The sequence below is a fragment of the Culex pipiens genome, unplaced genomic scaffold, assembly GCF_016801865.2.
Source record: "Culex pipiens pallens isolate TS unplaced genomic scaffold, TS_CPP_V2 Cpp_Un0001, whole genome shotgun sequence".
Taxonomy (NCBI): domain Eukaryota; kingdom Metazoa; phylum Arthropoda; class Insecta; order Diptera; family Culicidae; genus Culex; species Culex pipiens.
In genome coordinates, this window is record NW_026292818.1 from 1 (window position 1) to 15355 (window position 15355).

At 40.6% G+C, this 15355-nt stretch overlaps 2 protein-coding genes across 4 annotated transcripts; one reads left to right on the forward strand and one right to left on the reverse strand.

The window, feature by feature from the left end:
* The first annotated feature begins 6 nt into the window (after window positions 1-6).
* On the forward strand, window positions 7-14413 carry LOC120412463 (threonine--tRNA ligase 1, cytoplasmic-like). Of its 3 annotated transcripts, none has more exons than XM_039572938.2 (6): window positions 7-99; window positions 687-732; window positions 803-1218; window positions 5748-5825; window positions 12554-13994; window positions 14056-14413. In XM_039572938.2, exons 1-6 carry the CDS (start codon window positions 43-45, stop codon window positions 14199-14201), a joined length of 2184 nt encoding a protein of 727 aa, XP_039428872.1. In that variant the 5' UTR covers window positions 7-42; the 3' UTR covers window positions 14202-14413. The 3 variants fall into 3 exon arrangements, with proteins under 3 accessions (XP_039428872.1, XP_052567292.1, XP_039428871.1); XM_052711332.1 differs by having other exon boundaries at window positions 90-109; XM_039572937.2 differs by lacking the exon at window positions 7-99 and adding an exon at window positions 125-324.
* On the reverse strand, window positions 3964-5490 carry LOC120412465 (uncharacterized). Its single transcript, XM_039572940.2, has one exon. The coding sequence runs from the start codon at window positions 5354-5356 to the stop codon at window positions 4070-4072; it is 1287 nt and encodes a 428-aa protein (XP_039428874.1). The 5' UTR covers window positions 5357-5490; the 3' UTR covers window positions 3964-4069.
* Window positions 14414-15355: the final 942 nt, after the last annotated feature.

Genomic DNA, 15355 nt, shown 5'->3' on the forward strand with positions numbered 1-15355 from the left:
AACAACAAGACGTTTCTCTCTTTTGTAGTGTTTTTCGCAAAAATGACCGACAACGTGCCCGTCGCCGAGCTAGAAAAGTTGGATTTGAAGCAGCAAAAGGCATGAAATTGTTAAGTTTATAATCGAAACTCGCACCAAGAACTGTCCGCTCCGAGAATGCGCCTGCTGGCGGTTCTGGCCGGGTGCAACCGAGTGGCCAACGCGAGGTTTAGTTTTGGTGGTAGATTGATTGCTCTGAATCAGCCGCAGCAGCAGCAACAACAACAACAGATCCATCGTCCTCAGCAAGTGGGAGAATTCCGGTGCCGCGAATTTGCCACACTGGTTCGTGGCCAGAACGGGGCCGAGTTATGTTCCCCCGGCTGTTTCTGTTTAGTTTGATAGTGCTTTTAGCTTTTTAGAGTAGAGTGACTTTTTTGTGTTATTTCGGAAGAGACTAGATCGAAGTTTGATGCACGTCAGCAAAAGATCGGTTCCCCTTTCACTAACCGAATCCGTTACGTCACGTTTTCTGTTTTTACTGAATGGATCTATTATCTAAAAACGATGCCCGACTGTGCTATCGTAAAACGTGTTTGAACGGTGTTCAAATGACGAAACTTTTTTGTTATCTTTTATCATTCAAAAAAATGTTTATAAGTTCTGGGCAACCACTCTAACACAATCATTCTCTATCCACCTTCCAGGCTAGCAAGATGAAGAAGGAGAAGCAGAAGAACCAACAGGAAAAGGGTAAATCACACAAACATGATGCAATTTAAACTGCAATTTCAAACCTTCTCCCCTCCTCCATGACCCACAGCCGCCGCAGCGGGAGAAAACTCCAAACCAGCAGCGGCCACCGCAGCAGCAGCAGCCCCCGCTGCCGCTGGCCAGCCGGACTACATCGACCATCGCATCAAGATGTACGACGAGCTGAAGGCCCAATATCTGGACGAGCTGTCCAAGAAGCCCAAGACGCCCATCACCGTGACGCTGCCGGACGGCAAGGAGGTGCAGGCCACCAGCTGGGAAAGCACCCCGTACGATGTGGCCAAGGGCATTAGCCAGGGCCTGGCCGATAATACGGTGATTGCGCGCGTCAACAACGAGCTGTGGGATTTGGATCGGCCGCTGGAGGGTAACTGCAAGCTGCAGCTGCTCAAGTTTGACGATCCGGAGGCGCAGGCCGTGTTTTGGCACAGCTCGGCGCACATTCTGGGCGAGGCGATGGAGAAGGTGAGTTTTTTTTTGGAAAAAAATTCTGGTACTTGAAGTTCACGTCTGTGTTTGGGAAGAAAGTTAATTTCGAAATGGTGGTGAAAAAGTTGAAGTTGCGAAACTCTCCGACCTGGAGAGAGACATGTAGCGGTCGTCAAAGTTAAGTCTCGGGAGATAAAGCTGCTTTCAGGATCGACAACAGTGACAGGGGTCCGTCAAAATCCAGGACCTTCGGCGGATTAAAGCACTGTACGGTTTCTTTGTGACGTGGCACGATTCTACACGAAGAATTCGACCGAGCAGCACAATGCCACCGCTGTCAAAAATTCGGAAACGGCTCTCGAAACTGCAATCTCTCTCCCCGGGCCGTAAAGTGCGGTCAATTACAAGGCAGACCACTCTAACGCAACTAAGTGAGCTGATGATAAAGTGCATCTACAACGGAAAAGTTGTCTTGTGCAACGAATTTGTTTTGTAGTTTTTCCTTCTTTTGCCAAAATACGGCGTTTGACGTTTATTCGGGCGGTTTTTGTATGCAATATATTTTGGTGAAATGAATCAAGTTACAATAACATAACTTTGAAAATTCTGAATTGCTCAGAATGAGACTAACAATTATCATTGAATTGTCGGGCAGAAACATTCAAAAAATTAAAATCAAAAACATAAAAATTTTAAGACAGAAATTTAGACATTTTTTAATATCAATTTACAATCGAGAAATTAAATAAAGATTTACATGAGAAATTTAATAATGCAAACAATAAAAATTCCAAATAACAAAATTCAAATAAAAAATTCTACTATCCTAAAAATCCAAAATTTAAATTTCGAAAATTTAAAAATTTAGAATTTCGACGGTTTGAAAATCAAAAAATTAAAAAATCAGAATTTTAAAAATTTGGAAAGGTCAAAACATCAAAAATTTAATTATTCAATTGAAAAAAAAATACAAAATCATAATTTAAAAAAAGTTAATGTCTAATTTTCTGACGGCGTTAAAAATTTATAGAATTTTTAAATTTTTTTTTTTTATTTTTTTAAATTTTTAAGTTTTTATTTTTTTTATTTTAAAATTTAAATTTTTTAGTTTTTTAATTTTTGGCTTTTAATTTTTAACTTTTAATTTTTAGTTTTTTATTTTTTTTTATTTATCATTTTTCTAGTAATAAATTTTATAAATTTTTAATTATTTTTTATTAAATTTTTTTATTTTGAAAATTGGAATTTTTTTAATGTTCAATTAGGCCGTTGCAAATATTTTTCAAAGTTTATGTCCCTCGGCTCTGACCAAAGTCGAGGGGGGGGGGGGCAAAAAATAAAAAAAAAAATAAAAAAGCTGAAATTACAAGCCTAGGTTTCAACATTTGGATGAAAAAAGTGTTTTAAAATGCTTTTTACAGGCGTACAGTTGCTTTCCAATCATTAGTTTTGAAAAAATCGAGGTATTGACGGATTTTTTTTTTTCTTAAAAAAAATTGTTTGTGGGACGACTGTACATTAGTATTTCATGAAAATTTAAAATGTTTTCAAAGGAGTTCAAACATGCTAAATATGATTATAAACGCGGGAAAATGCATTTTAACTGGTTTTCGGCTGATTAAACTTTAATTTTCATTAAAATTTTGAAGTTTTCCGAAAAAAAAATTTTTTTGCCTCCTGATTTTTCAGGCCAACTTTGAAGGGGGGGGCGACATAAACTTTGAAAAATATTTGCAACGGCCTTATTTAATTTCTTTAATTTTATGTTTATTTTTGCATTTTAAATTTTTCTATTCTTAGACCTTAATAATTTTCCAATTTTAAAATTTTTGATTTTGAAATTTTTAAGTTTCAAAATTTTTAAATTTCACAATTTTCAAGTTTCAATTTTTTAATTTCATAATTTTCAAATTACAAATATTTAAATTTAAAAATTTTCAAATCTGAATTTTTTTTAATTTAATTTTTTTTAGATTTAAAATTTTTTAAATTTTATTTTTTTTGATTTTTAAGTTTTTTATATTTGAGTTTTTTTAAAGGTCCTATAAGCTATTGTGGTTAATATGTTTAGATATGTCTAGATATTTTAAATTTTAGAATTCTTCAGTTTTTTTTGAATTTGAGAATTTTAGATTTTTTAAGTATTTTAGAATTACAGAATTTTAGAATTTCTAGGAATCGAAGCTTTTTTTTAAATAAGAATTTTAAAAATAATGAATTCAGGAAATTTATCAATTTGAGAATTAAAGGATTTGTAAATATAAAAAAACGAACCGTCAACCTTTTAAAAAATAAAATCTAGAGTTTTTTTTGATTAGGTCCTATAAACATATGAAAGACAATGGTTTATTGGTCCTTTTCAAAAAAAACTCTGGAAATGCACAACATTTCTTGGCCTCGTTTCATCCAATCTCCGTACTTAGCTTTACCAGATGTACAGCAAGAGGACAACAACTAACAGTGATAAACTGCTAACTGGGGCGTTTAGAGACATATAGCGTGCCCAGGAACGCCCGAGACAATTGGAGCCAAACATTTTAAAAGGGCACAAAACTTTTGTAAACAATAGTGTATCCCTTTCACTCAAATGACAGTTTGCATAAGGTGTGAGGTTTCAATTTTTTACGTAGTGTCTCTTCAAAAATGACTGAAAAATGAACTTTATTTTTCTTCTAAATTGTTGAACAAAAACCCATCTAAAAGTTTTCAATTATCCGTAGATTCGACTATCCGAAGTGCATTTTTTTTCGAGGACTATCGAGTCTAGACTGTACTACAAAATTATCAATAATTTGCTTTTTATTATCATTCATCAATTAATTTTTATTAAAATATAATTATCACCTATAAATTCGGCTACGAAATCTTGACCTGTTTACAACACCTTCTACAAATACCCAAACCGCACCAAATCCTTGATCAACCCCTTCATCCGCTCGCTGTACATCGCGTTCGCCAGTTCGGTCTTGCTAAATATTACCGACGACTTGCCCTCCTCCCCGGCTTGCAGCTCCCTCTGGGCCTTTTCCATCTTCTCTCCCACGTCTGGCATTTCATCGTTCGGCGTACAGATCATCGGCAAGACCAGGAAACTTATCAGGAGGCCGAACCGTCCAAACCGCTTCAGCTGGTCGTCCAAAGCTGAGCGTGGGAACTGCTTGTCCGGGTCTCCGCCGAGTCGACGGAGGTGGTCTCCAAGCGATTGGTAGTAGATGTCAAGGAGTTGGTTGTAGTACTTGGCACGCATCGCTTCGTCCGTGCTGACACAGATGAAGTACATCAGGTCGAAGATCGGGGAGGTGTAGCGGCAGAGTTGCCAGTCGAGCAGGCGGATCTCGTCCGGGATGAGGGAGTCGTTGGTATAGCTGTACATTACGTTGTTGATCCAGCAATCTCCGTGGCCAATGACGGCGTACTGGCTGGCCTCGTCGCTCTTGGCGTCTGCGATATAGAGATCGGTTACGACCCCACGGATTGGTTGCATTTTGGACCTGGACTCGGCGTCGTCATCGTCCAGAGTTCCGATGGCGCGTTCGCAGTTGGCGTTGAACATCTTCTTCATGTGTTGGCCCGGTTCGTGCTCGATCAGCTTCGCGAACGGATCCTTCAAATGGGTGAACCGCTCGAATACCTCCGGCTGTTGTTCCTTCATGGCGAACGAGATCGCGTGTAGCTTTCCCAGCCGGATCATCATCAGTCGGGTGTGCTCAAAGTCAACCGCTTCCAGCTTGTTCCACATCCGGAATCCCTTCTCGCGGAGATCTTCCATGATGACCACGCCTTCCAGCTTGCCAACGTCACAGTACGCGTAGTAACACTTGGGCGCGTTCCAGAACCCTTCCGGATCACTCTCGCCAACTCCCTTCTCCTTCTGGAACTTGTACAACATCGGAAGCACCTCCGTGTAAGCCTGAACCTCCCGGTGGAACAGTCCAATCGAGTACCGCTTCCGGATCTCGTGCTCCGGAAGCGTCTTGCACAACACCAGCAGATCATCGCGACCCGCCTCCCGAATAAACACCTTGAACAGGTCGCCAATGAACCCATCTCCTTTCTGGGAACCATCCTCAAAGTCGAACCGGCAACCTCCTTCGGAGAAACCCTGCTCACCCGCAACCTTCTTCAGCCCCTCCTGAATGTACTCGGGCAGCTTCGCAAACACTTCGTTGGCCATCGCGTTCAAACTCTTGCACAGGACAAGTTCGAAACTCGCCGACGCGGTGCACTTTTATTCGCACCCAAATTTTCAATCAGCCCAATCACCGACCCTGTTGGCCGATAAGATTATTCGGTAGAAACAGGTGTGTTGTCTCCCCCCGATTCTCATTGTGCTGTGTGTTGATAAGGGGGTGGTTGGTTGGTGGGATGATATCGGATGCACTCGGCGGCGGCGGTCGCCGCACGCGAGTTCCCGACGCGCGGACTGTTTTGATTGATAACGGACGGGTACGATGACCACGCCGAATAAGATGTGGGGTTTTGCATAAATCTACGTTTGTTCCAGATTTGAATTTCTTTTTTTTTTAGATAATAATAACTTTCATTGTTTCCTTTGTCTTTTGCAGCGCTACGGTGGACATCTCTGTTACGGACCGCCGATCGAGAACGGATTCTACTACGATATGTGGCTGGAGGGAGCTGGTGTAAGTACAGAACAATCATTTGTATAACATGAAGACTCAAACGTTTAAAAAAATCAAAGGTTCAAAAAAATTATAAAATCATAAAATACCAAAATGTTTAAACATTATAAATCTAAATCTTCAACTTTAAAAAAAATTAAAAAATCTCAATATCTAAAAAATTAAGCTGGAAGAAAACATATAAAATTAAAAAAAAAATCATTAGAAAAAAAATCTTCAGAAAATAAGTCAATTTGACCAATATTTAAAATGTAAAATTTTCAAAAAACCTCAAATACAAAAATGCGTTATACATACGTACATTTGATTTGCAATCATCAGTAAAAAAAAAATTAAAGATGTGAAGAAAAAAAAATATCAAAAAATACTTTCTGCGGAAAATTTACATGATTTTTGAATAAACATTAAACCCGAAGGAATGCATTGATTTCAGCTGATTGCACTTAAATTTCCATTGAGAATATAATTTTTTTTGAAAATAAAAGTTTTGGGCCCTTGATTTTTCGAACCGATTTTGAAATTTAAAAGGAGGGTGACAAAAAATTTGAAAAAAAAAACCTAAATTTCAAAGTTTAGAGCATTTCCAAAACTTAAAAATTTAAATATACAATATATTGAAATAAAAAAAAATCTGATTAATAAATATTCTCGAAATACTGAATATTGAAATCTCATCAAAAATAAATTTATATATTTGTTCAAAATACTTGAAATACTGAAAATGCTCCTAGTATTCAAAAGACTCAAAATATTCAATTAGTAAAAGATTGAAAAAAAAATAATATCAAGATTAATCGATCGTAATTCCTAGTTTTTACACTGACAAATTAAGACTGATGAGCGAGCAAAATTTAAAATAATCTATAAAGGTTTTAAAAGTTCAAGACAATTGCTATTACACTACCGCAAACAAACAAACAAACTCGCACTTTTTGCCAAACTCGCAAACAAGGCAAAATGTATGCAGGCTGACGTTTGTAGAAACAAATCCAGGCAAACAAACAAAGCAGGCAAATTGACAAACTGTCAAAAATTGCAAGTTTGTTTGTTTTTTTGCCGTAGTGTAATAGCTCCTTAAATTTGTGATATTATTGTTCACAACAATAAAGTTTTTTTTTCTGAGTAGAATGACCTTTGTCCGACCGCAAAGGATTTAAAATGGATTTTTAAATCAATTTAAAAAAATAACGTCGCGACCCTTCTTGACAGAAAAGGTCCTACTTGACAGCTCGTCCCAAGAGGACCATAGTTGATCCATCGAAAAAATGTTGTCTGGTAAATTTTTTTTTGCATATAAATAAATTGCCGCTCTAATCTAGTCCGTCCCATATGTAAAAAGTGAGTGCTGAGATAACGCTGTGAAAAGCCCAAAAAAAGTTTCACCATTTTTCTCATTCTAAACCAACAATTTCTATATAATTTTTCATACAGCTATTTCAATATCAATCTAAAAAACACCACTTTCATAAATTTGATTTAAAAAACTAACAATTTGAAGGTAAATTTGTGGAATTTTCAACAAGAGACCGGCTTGACTTTATTTGTCCATAAATAAAGGCGGGTCAGTCATAGTATCAAGGTAGGCTTGAACATTTACACCAGAGGTTCAACCTGGTTCAACTGTCATTTCCAGGTTTGTTTTGGTAGTTTTCCAAGTAATTAATTGTCACCAAATGATACAAATTTGTTTATTTCAGATTTTTATAGAATTCCATATAAAAATATGACCAGCAACGACACCAGAAATTGTCAAAATACTACAGAGGCAAATGACATGTAACTGCAAATCTCATCTGCTCAACCCTTGCAATTAATTTTAAAAAACTCCGCTTATCGTAGGTGGAATTTCTTCCAGAACCAGGATCAAGCCTATTCATTCAAGACCAAATAGAAGTAATTGTATTGTGTAGATATTAGCCATAACGGCATGATTTTATTTTTCTATCCGTGGTTTTCCCTTGCAAAAGAAAAAAAGCACAAAAGGTTTGGATTATTTAGTTTTTACTAAGCAAATATTTCTTCAGAAATGAACAAATAATGATATTTTCAAGTTTTACGTATTCTCAAAGACATACTCTAGAAAAAAATTAACAAATCTGCATCCACTCAAACGATTTACAAGACATTTCTTTATGAGGAACTGGCTTGCCTTTATTTTCCATATGGGACTGCACGAAAGTCTTATTTATTTTGGGATTTTTAGAACAAACGTTACTTGTTTATTCAATAGGCTAAAAGAACATGTAAAAACAAGACTTTTGATAAGTTTATCTAATTTTTGACAAAAATACATATGGGACGGACTAGATTGGAGCGGCAGTAAAATAAGTGATCACAAATGGTTTTTAATCGTATTTTTTACCGTTGTTCATAAAAAATTACAAAGGGCTTTAGGCAGTGTTGCGATCCTCACGCACTCGTGAGCGCTCATTTTTCGCTCATTCGCGAGGAGGAGCGCTGCGCAAGCTAGCTCATGTTTTCCCGCGCTCACGTTTGCTCCGATTTTTTCAGCTCGTGTTTGCCCCACGCTCGCGCTCGCGCTCATTTTTCGCTCACGGAGCGCTCACTTTGGAAGTATCGTGAATCGTTTTACGTTTTTGAGAATGTTTGTCCACGCTCCATGCAAAAAAGATTTTTTTGTATGGACAATTGTCCACGAAGGAGGGGGGAGGGGGGTTGATATTCCCAAAAAAGTGTCCACGTGGTTTATGGATGGTCCCTTGGATTCGAAAGGGTCAAATCATATTGGAGAACTACAGTCAGAGTTGAAAATTTAAATATTTTCGAATTAATCGGGCTTACCTTAAAAATAGTTAAGGTAAGCAGAGACAATTGCTGGGGCAAGGGTATGAGCGCGTAAACAAAAAAACTGAAACCCTTAGAAAAACTTACAAAACAATGAATTAATTCAAGAAGATTTAAGCTGTGGTAATTTCGATTCAATTTCAAGTGCTTGGTTGATTAAAATATAACATTAAACAGTTTTATGTACCTAAACAGTTTGTTGACTACTTTTCCAGCGTGCGGATCAGAATGAGCAGCCATTAAAAAAAGTCATTCCGTTTAATAAATCGTTCAGTGCTTGAAAACGACTAATCATTTTTATAAAGTTAATCTTTCTCTTTCTCATTTTAGAAATTGAGGTAAAATTGTTGAAACAGTTCGCTTTTTACATTAAAGCCTCCAAATTGCTAGTGTTTGAAATAACCCATTTGAATGAAATAATATAAATTGTCATTATTTTGTTTTACCACATAAAGGGTGGCTCCTCTTCCCCCAAGTCAATTATATTTAACACTTCCGCTACCAAGCCCCTGAAAATGTTCATTTATAGATTCAATAAATGATTTTTTTTAATATGGACATTCTGTAAAATGTTCCAAATATGAGAGATGATTATAACTTTTATAAAGCTTACTGCTGAGTTTATACAAACATTTTTTTTTGTGTGTTTAAAACCGCCTTAAGTCAAAACTCCAGATTCTAGAAACTTAAAATAAACATAATTTGTCAATTAATTCAATTGTTTGTACATATCTATGCATATTTTCACGTCAATGAATTTTTACTTTAAGAATGAGTTAGCTTTTTGTTAGCTCACTCAAAAGTGAATCATTCTGCCCCTTGGCTAATTCTGAATTTCAATTCAATTCAATTGGTGTTTATTAGAATTTAACAGTTCTGCTCCAGGATGTTACATTTGCAATTCAGAGATTTGGAGAACCTTTCAACTGAGATCAATTCATAAGCCTTTACAGGGAGGGTACATGTTTCTAAGTTTAGATGTTGCTAGCTGCGTGCTCTTTTAGGGAAAATAAATTTTGAGAAAAAACCCTAGATCTATGTTTGGCTTAAAACTAATATCACAGTTGTTGACGGAGGAGTGCTTCGATGAGTGGATTCGTTGACATCCCACAGGAAGTCCTGAAGGTTCTCGTTGCCTTTTCGATGCTTGCGTCGATGGTGTCGACGCCGGCCAGCTCATGTAGATCGTCGGTCGGGTACCACGGGTCCAAGTTGTGCACCATCTTGAGCAGCTTGTTCTGCTTCACCTGGAGTCGCTTACGGTGCGATTTGGCGCAGTTGCCCCAGACCGCAGCAGCGTAGGTCAGCATTGGACGGATGATGCACTTGACCACGAGCGACTTGTTCTTGATGCTCAGCTTCGACCGCCGATTCAGCAGGGAGTAGAGCGCCTTGGTGGAACGATCCACCTTCTCGATGATGTTGTTCACATGCTTGTCGTACTTCAGCTTCTTGTCATGCACCACACCCAGGTACCTGACCTCGTCGTCCCACGTCGCAGGCTGGCCGTTGACGCTGATCGATCTGCGGGGAAGGTGCCGAGCAGCACGCCTCCTGGTGAAGAAGATGGACTGGGTTTTCCCAGCGTTCAGCTTGATGCGCCACTTCCGCTGAAACTCCTCGAGGTTGTTCTGTGCCGCTTGTAGGTGGGTGACGACGATCTTCGGGTCCTTATCCGATGCCAAGTATGCAGTGTCATCCGCAAAGAATGCGTACGACACTCCATCGATCATCGGCACGTCGGAGGTGAGGATGTTGTAGAGAGTCGGGCTCAGCACTGATCCTTGGGGCACGCCGAAGGGGATGTTGTGGACGGAGGAACGCTCGCCATTCACCGTCACCGTAAACGACCGATTCGTCAGGAACGACTCGACGATCTTGACCAGGAACGGCTGGAGGTTCGAGCGGAAGAGCTTGTAGACCACGGCGTCCTGCCACACGGAGTCGTAGGCCTTTTCGACGTCGAGAAGGATCATGCCGGTCGATTTCCCCGCCAGGAAGCCGCGCTTCACCATCTCCGAGATACGGGCGAGTTGGTGCACCGTTGAGTGCCCCGGCTTGAAGCCGAACTGCTCGTGTGGGATGGTTTGCTCCGTCTCCAGGTGACGGTTTATCCGGGCGAGGATCACCCGTTCCAGGAGTTTACTCAGGCTGCTCAAAGGCTGATCGGGCGGTAGTTACCTGGGTTGGTTATGTCCTTGTTCGCCTTTGGGATGGCGATCACGTTTGCGTGCTTCCAACGAGCCGGAAAGTAGCCCAAGGCCAGGCAAGCGTTGAAGATTTTGGTCAGGACGACCAACCCTTTTCTTGGCAGCTGCTTGAGGCACGTATTCCGGATTCCGTCTTGCCCAGGAGACTTCCGGTTTTTGAGCGTGCGGATGATCGCCTTGACCTCTTTCGGCTTAACAAGGGCGGCCGGAGGCACGGGAGGAGTTATCGCTCGGATGTGGCCAAGCGCGTTCTCCACAGCGGCCGATGTTTCGGGATCACCTGGTTGCTCGTTGTTGTGGGCAGCGGCGAACGCACTCGCGAGCGCTTCGGCTTTCGCTGAAGGGCTCACTACGAGGTCTCCGTTGACGTTCAGCGGGGGACTGTACTTGACCGTGTTCCGGAGGTTGCGGGTAAGCTTCCAGAACTTGTTGCTGCCGTTGTCCAGCGTCCTTAGCAAGGAGCCGAAGTTTTTGTAGCGGTGCTCGGCGCTTTTGGTGCTGATGACGTTGTTCAGGTGGGTCACCACCGCTCCGATGAGCGGGTCCCGTCTTCGGATGAACTGTCTACGCCGCACGTTCCTTAGCCGGATTAGCAGCTTCAGCTCGTCGGGGATGTCCTTCTTCTGAGGCAGGATCCTACGCGAAGGGACAGCGGCTTCCTCAGCTGCTTTGAGGATGGCGGTGAACTTGTCGATGGCGTCAAAAAAAAAATTCTGAATTTAAAATATGTAGAACGTATATTTCGTATATATGACTAAATCCATTTCATTGCTTACTTTTATTCGTTTGACCACTTTCTTGTTTGTTTTTGCTGCCTGTTCTGAGATAGTTCTAGAAACTTCGTTTCAACCAGGCAGATGCTTCAACAGGGGAAAACAACTACCTACTTTGGCTCACCAGCTCACGTGAGCGTGAGCGAGCGCGAGCTACCTGATAAAAACTCACGCTCCAGCTGGAGCGAGCGCGCATTCCGTGAGCGCTCGCTCATTCGCAACCCTGGCTATTGATATTTTAATATTTTAAAAGAAAAAAATAAAAGAATCAAAGCATACAGAAATTGATGTTTGAATTTGTTGAATTGTTAAATATTTGAAATAGATTCTGTAGATTCAAAACTGTATTGTTGTTTGAACATTCATGCTCTGACTCAATCAAATTCAACGAATAATTTTCGCGGTTAAATTTACGCAGTTGGCCTGGCCGTTTAGCAAAGAAGGATGCTTCAGGAAGGATTGCTGCGCCAAGGTTAGATTAGATTAGATTTTTGAATATTTAAAATATATAATATTTAAAATAAATGATTTTCGAAACTTTTATAGATTTTTATGAATTCCAATATTCAACAACAAAAAATATCGCTTAGAAAAAATAAAAATAATTTGACGGTCACAAAAAAATGTCTTTGTTCAAAATGTTAAAAAGCTAAAAAAAAATATGCAAAAACAGTTTAAACAAAAATAATCTAATCTAATCTAGCAAAAATTAAAGCGGCCAGCCCTACTACGTTGTGTTTACCGCAGAGAGGATTCTGAGAACGGAACACATCTCTCAGAATCTACATGGAAGGAAGGATGCGTGGCATACCGTACAAAACGCTCCAGTTTAGCAAAAACAATTAAAGCAAAAAAAAATTAAAAGAAATGAGAACCCTATTAGAAAAAGTGAATACTTGTGTACTGTGTGACTCATAGATTTTCCAACTCCCCCTTCCAGATTTCCAACTCGGACTACGGCGCCCTAGAGACCGACGTCAAGAAGATTGTCAAGGAGAAGCAACCGTTCGAGCGGCTCGAGATGAAAAAGTCCGACCTGCTCAAGATGTTCGAGTACAACGAGTTCAAGTGTCGCATCCTGAACGAGAAGGTGACCACGGAAACGACAACGGTGTACCGCTGCGGACCGTTGATCGATTTGTGCCGCGGACCACACGTCCGCCACACCGGCAAGGTCAAGGCACTGAAGGTGGTCAAGAACTCTTCTACCTACTGGGAGGGCAAGGCCGACGCCGAGACGCTGCAGCGCGTGTACGGAATCTCGTTCCCCGACCCGAAGCAGCTCAAGGAGTGGGAAAAGATCCAGGAGGAGGCGGCCAAGCGTGATCATAGGAAGTTGGGCAAGGAGCAGGAACTGTTCTTCTTCCACGAGTTGTCGCCGGGTTCGTGCTTCTTTCAGCCGAAGGGAGCTCACATCTACAACACGTTGATGAACTTTATCCGCGCGGAGTACCGCAAGCGTGGCTTCCAGGAGGTCATTTCGCCGAACATTTACAACGCCAAGCTGTGGCAAACTTCCGGGCATTGGCAGCATTACGCCGAGAACATGTTTTCGTTCGAGAGTGAGAAGGAAACATTTGCGCTGAAGCCGATGAACTGTCCGGGTCATTGTTTGATCTTTGACCATCGGAATCGTTCGTGGCGCGAGTTGCCACTGCGTATGGCCGACTTTGGTGTGCTGCACCGTAACGAGCTGTCCGGAGCGCTGACCGGGTTGACCCGTGTCCGTCGGTTCCAGCAGGACGATGCTCACATCTTCTGCATGCCCGAGCAGATCCGTGAGGAAATTACCGGCTGTTTGGACTTTTTGAAGCACGTCTACGGAGTGTTTGGATTCACGTTCAACCTGGTGCTGTCGACCCGTCCGGAGAAGTACCTGGGAGAAATTGAAGTTTGGAACGATGCCGAGAAGGCGCTTGCGGAATCGCTGGACAAGTTCGGTGAACCGTGGAAGGAGAACCCCGGCGACGGCGCTTTCTACGGCCCCAAGATCGACATCACCATCATGGATGCCCTGAAGCGTGCCCATCAGTGCGCCACCATTCAGTTGGACTTCCAGCTGCCGATCCGTTTCAATCTGAACTACATCGACGACAACGGCGAGAAGAAGCGACCGGTTATCGTGCATCGCGCCATTCTCGGTTCGGTGGAGCGCATGATCGCCATCCTGACGGAGAACTACGCCGGCAAGTGGCCCTTCTGGCTGTCTCCGCGCCAGATCATGGTCGTGCCGGTTGGTCCCACGTACGACGAGTACGCCGACAAGGTGCGCCTGCGGCTGCACGACGCCGGATTCATGGCCGAGGCCGACCTGGACGCGGGCGATACGATGAACAAGAAGATCCGTAACGCCCAGCTGGCGCAGTTTAACTTTATTCTTGGTAAGTATGGAAAAATCTAAAAATACTTCAGATTCTAACAAAAAGCTGCTTGCTTTTTCAGTGGTCGGCGAGAAGGAACGCAGCTCGGAGACGGTAAATGTGCGCACCCGGGACAACAAGGTTCACGGCGAGGTGTCGGTGGAGGAGCTGCTTGTGAAGCTTCGCCGTCAGGCGGATGAGTTTATCAAGAATGAGGATCAGTTCTAAGCTCAGAAAAAGACATTTGGGTGGGATCGCCGCGGCGCGCATTTAAGTTATGATGGCAGAAAGTATGTAATACCCGTGCTACAATTGTTTGAGATGTGGGAAGTTTAGAATGCTGGTAATTGTATCTGTAACCCTAAACATTTTCATTTTACATTAAAATTATTAAAATACTTTCTTCTTGAATTGAAATAAAGTTTCCAAGAGCTAATATTTAGTCTTTTTCTAGTTTTGTAATTGAAGAATATCACAATCACAAGCCATTATCTGCGAAATCGCTCTTTAAGAAACCATTTTGCATCATTCATATAATTTTCCATACAAATTTGACAGCTGTCCATACAAAAATGATATAAGAAAATTCAAAAATCTGTATCTTTTGAAGGAATTTTTTGATCGATTTGGTGTCTTCGGCAAAGTTGTAGGTATGGATACGGACTACACTGGAAAAAAATTATACACTAATATTTTTTTGGTGATTTTTAATGTCACTTTTGTCACTAAAACTTGATTTACAAAAAAAAAACTATTTTTTTCTGACATGTTATAGGGGACATCAAATGCCAACATTTCAGAAATTTCTAGAACGGGCAAAAAATCTTCGATCGAGTTATGAATTTTTGAATCAATACTATTTGTTTCAACAAATCGAAATATTGCTCGCAGTAATTTTTCAACTTCATTTTTCGATGTAAAATCAAATTTGCAATCAAGAAGTACTTTAGTGAAATTTTGATAAAGTGCACCGTTTTCAAGTTATAGCCATTTTTAGGTAACTGTTTTGAAAATAGTCGCAGTTTTTAATTTTTTTTAAATTAGTGCCCATGTTTGCCAACTCTTGAAAACAATATTTTTGAAAAGCTGAGAAAATTATCTATATTTTGCTTTTTTGAACTTTGTTGATACGACCCTTAGTTGCTGAGGTATTGCCATGCAAAGATTTAGATTAAGGAAAATTGATGTAATGTCGATATCTCAGCAATTAATGGTCCTATTTTCAATGTTAAAATATGAAACATTCGAAAAAATTTCCGATTTATTCGAAAATAACGTTTTCATATTTTTTTTAAACAAGACTAACATGTTAAAATGGCCAAACATTCAATATTACGATAAAAAAAGCTATTTTCTGATCATGCTCAAATTTGGTGGAGCTG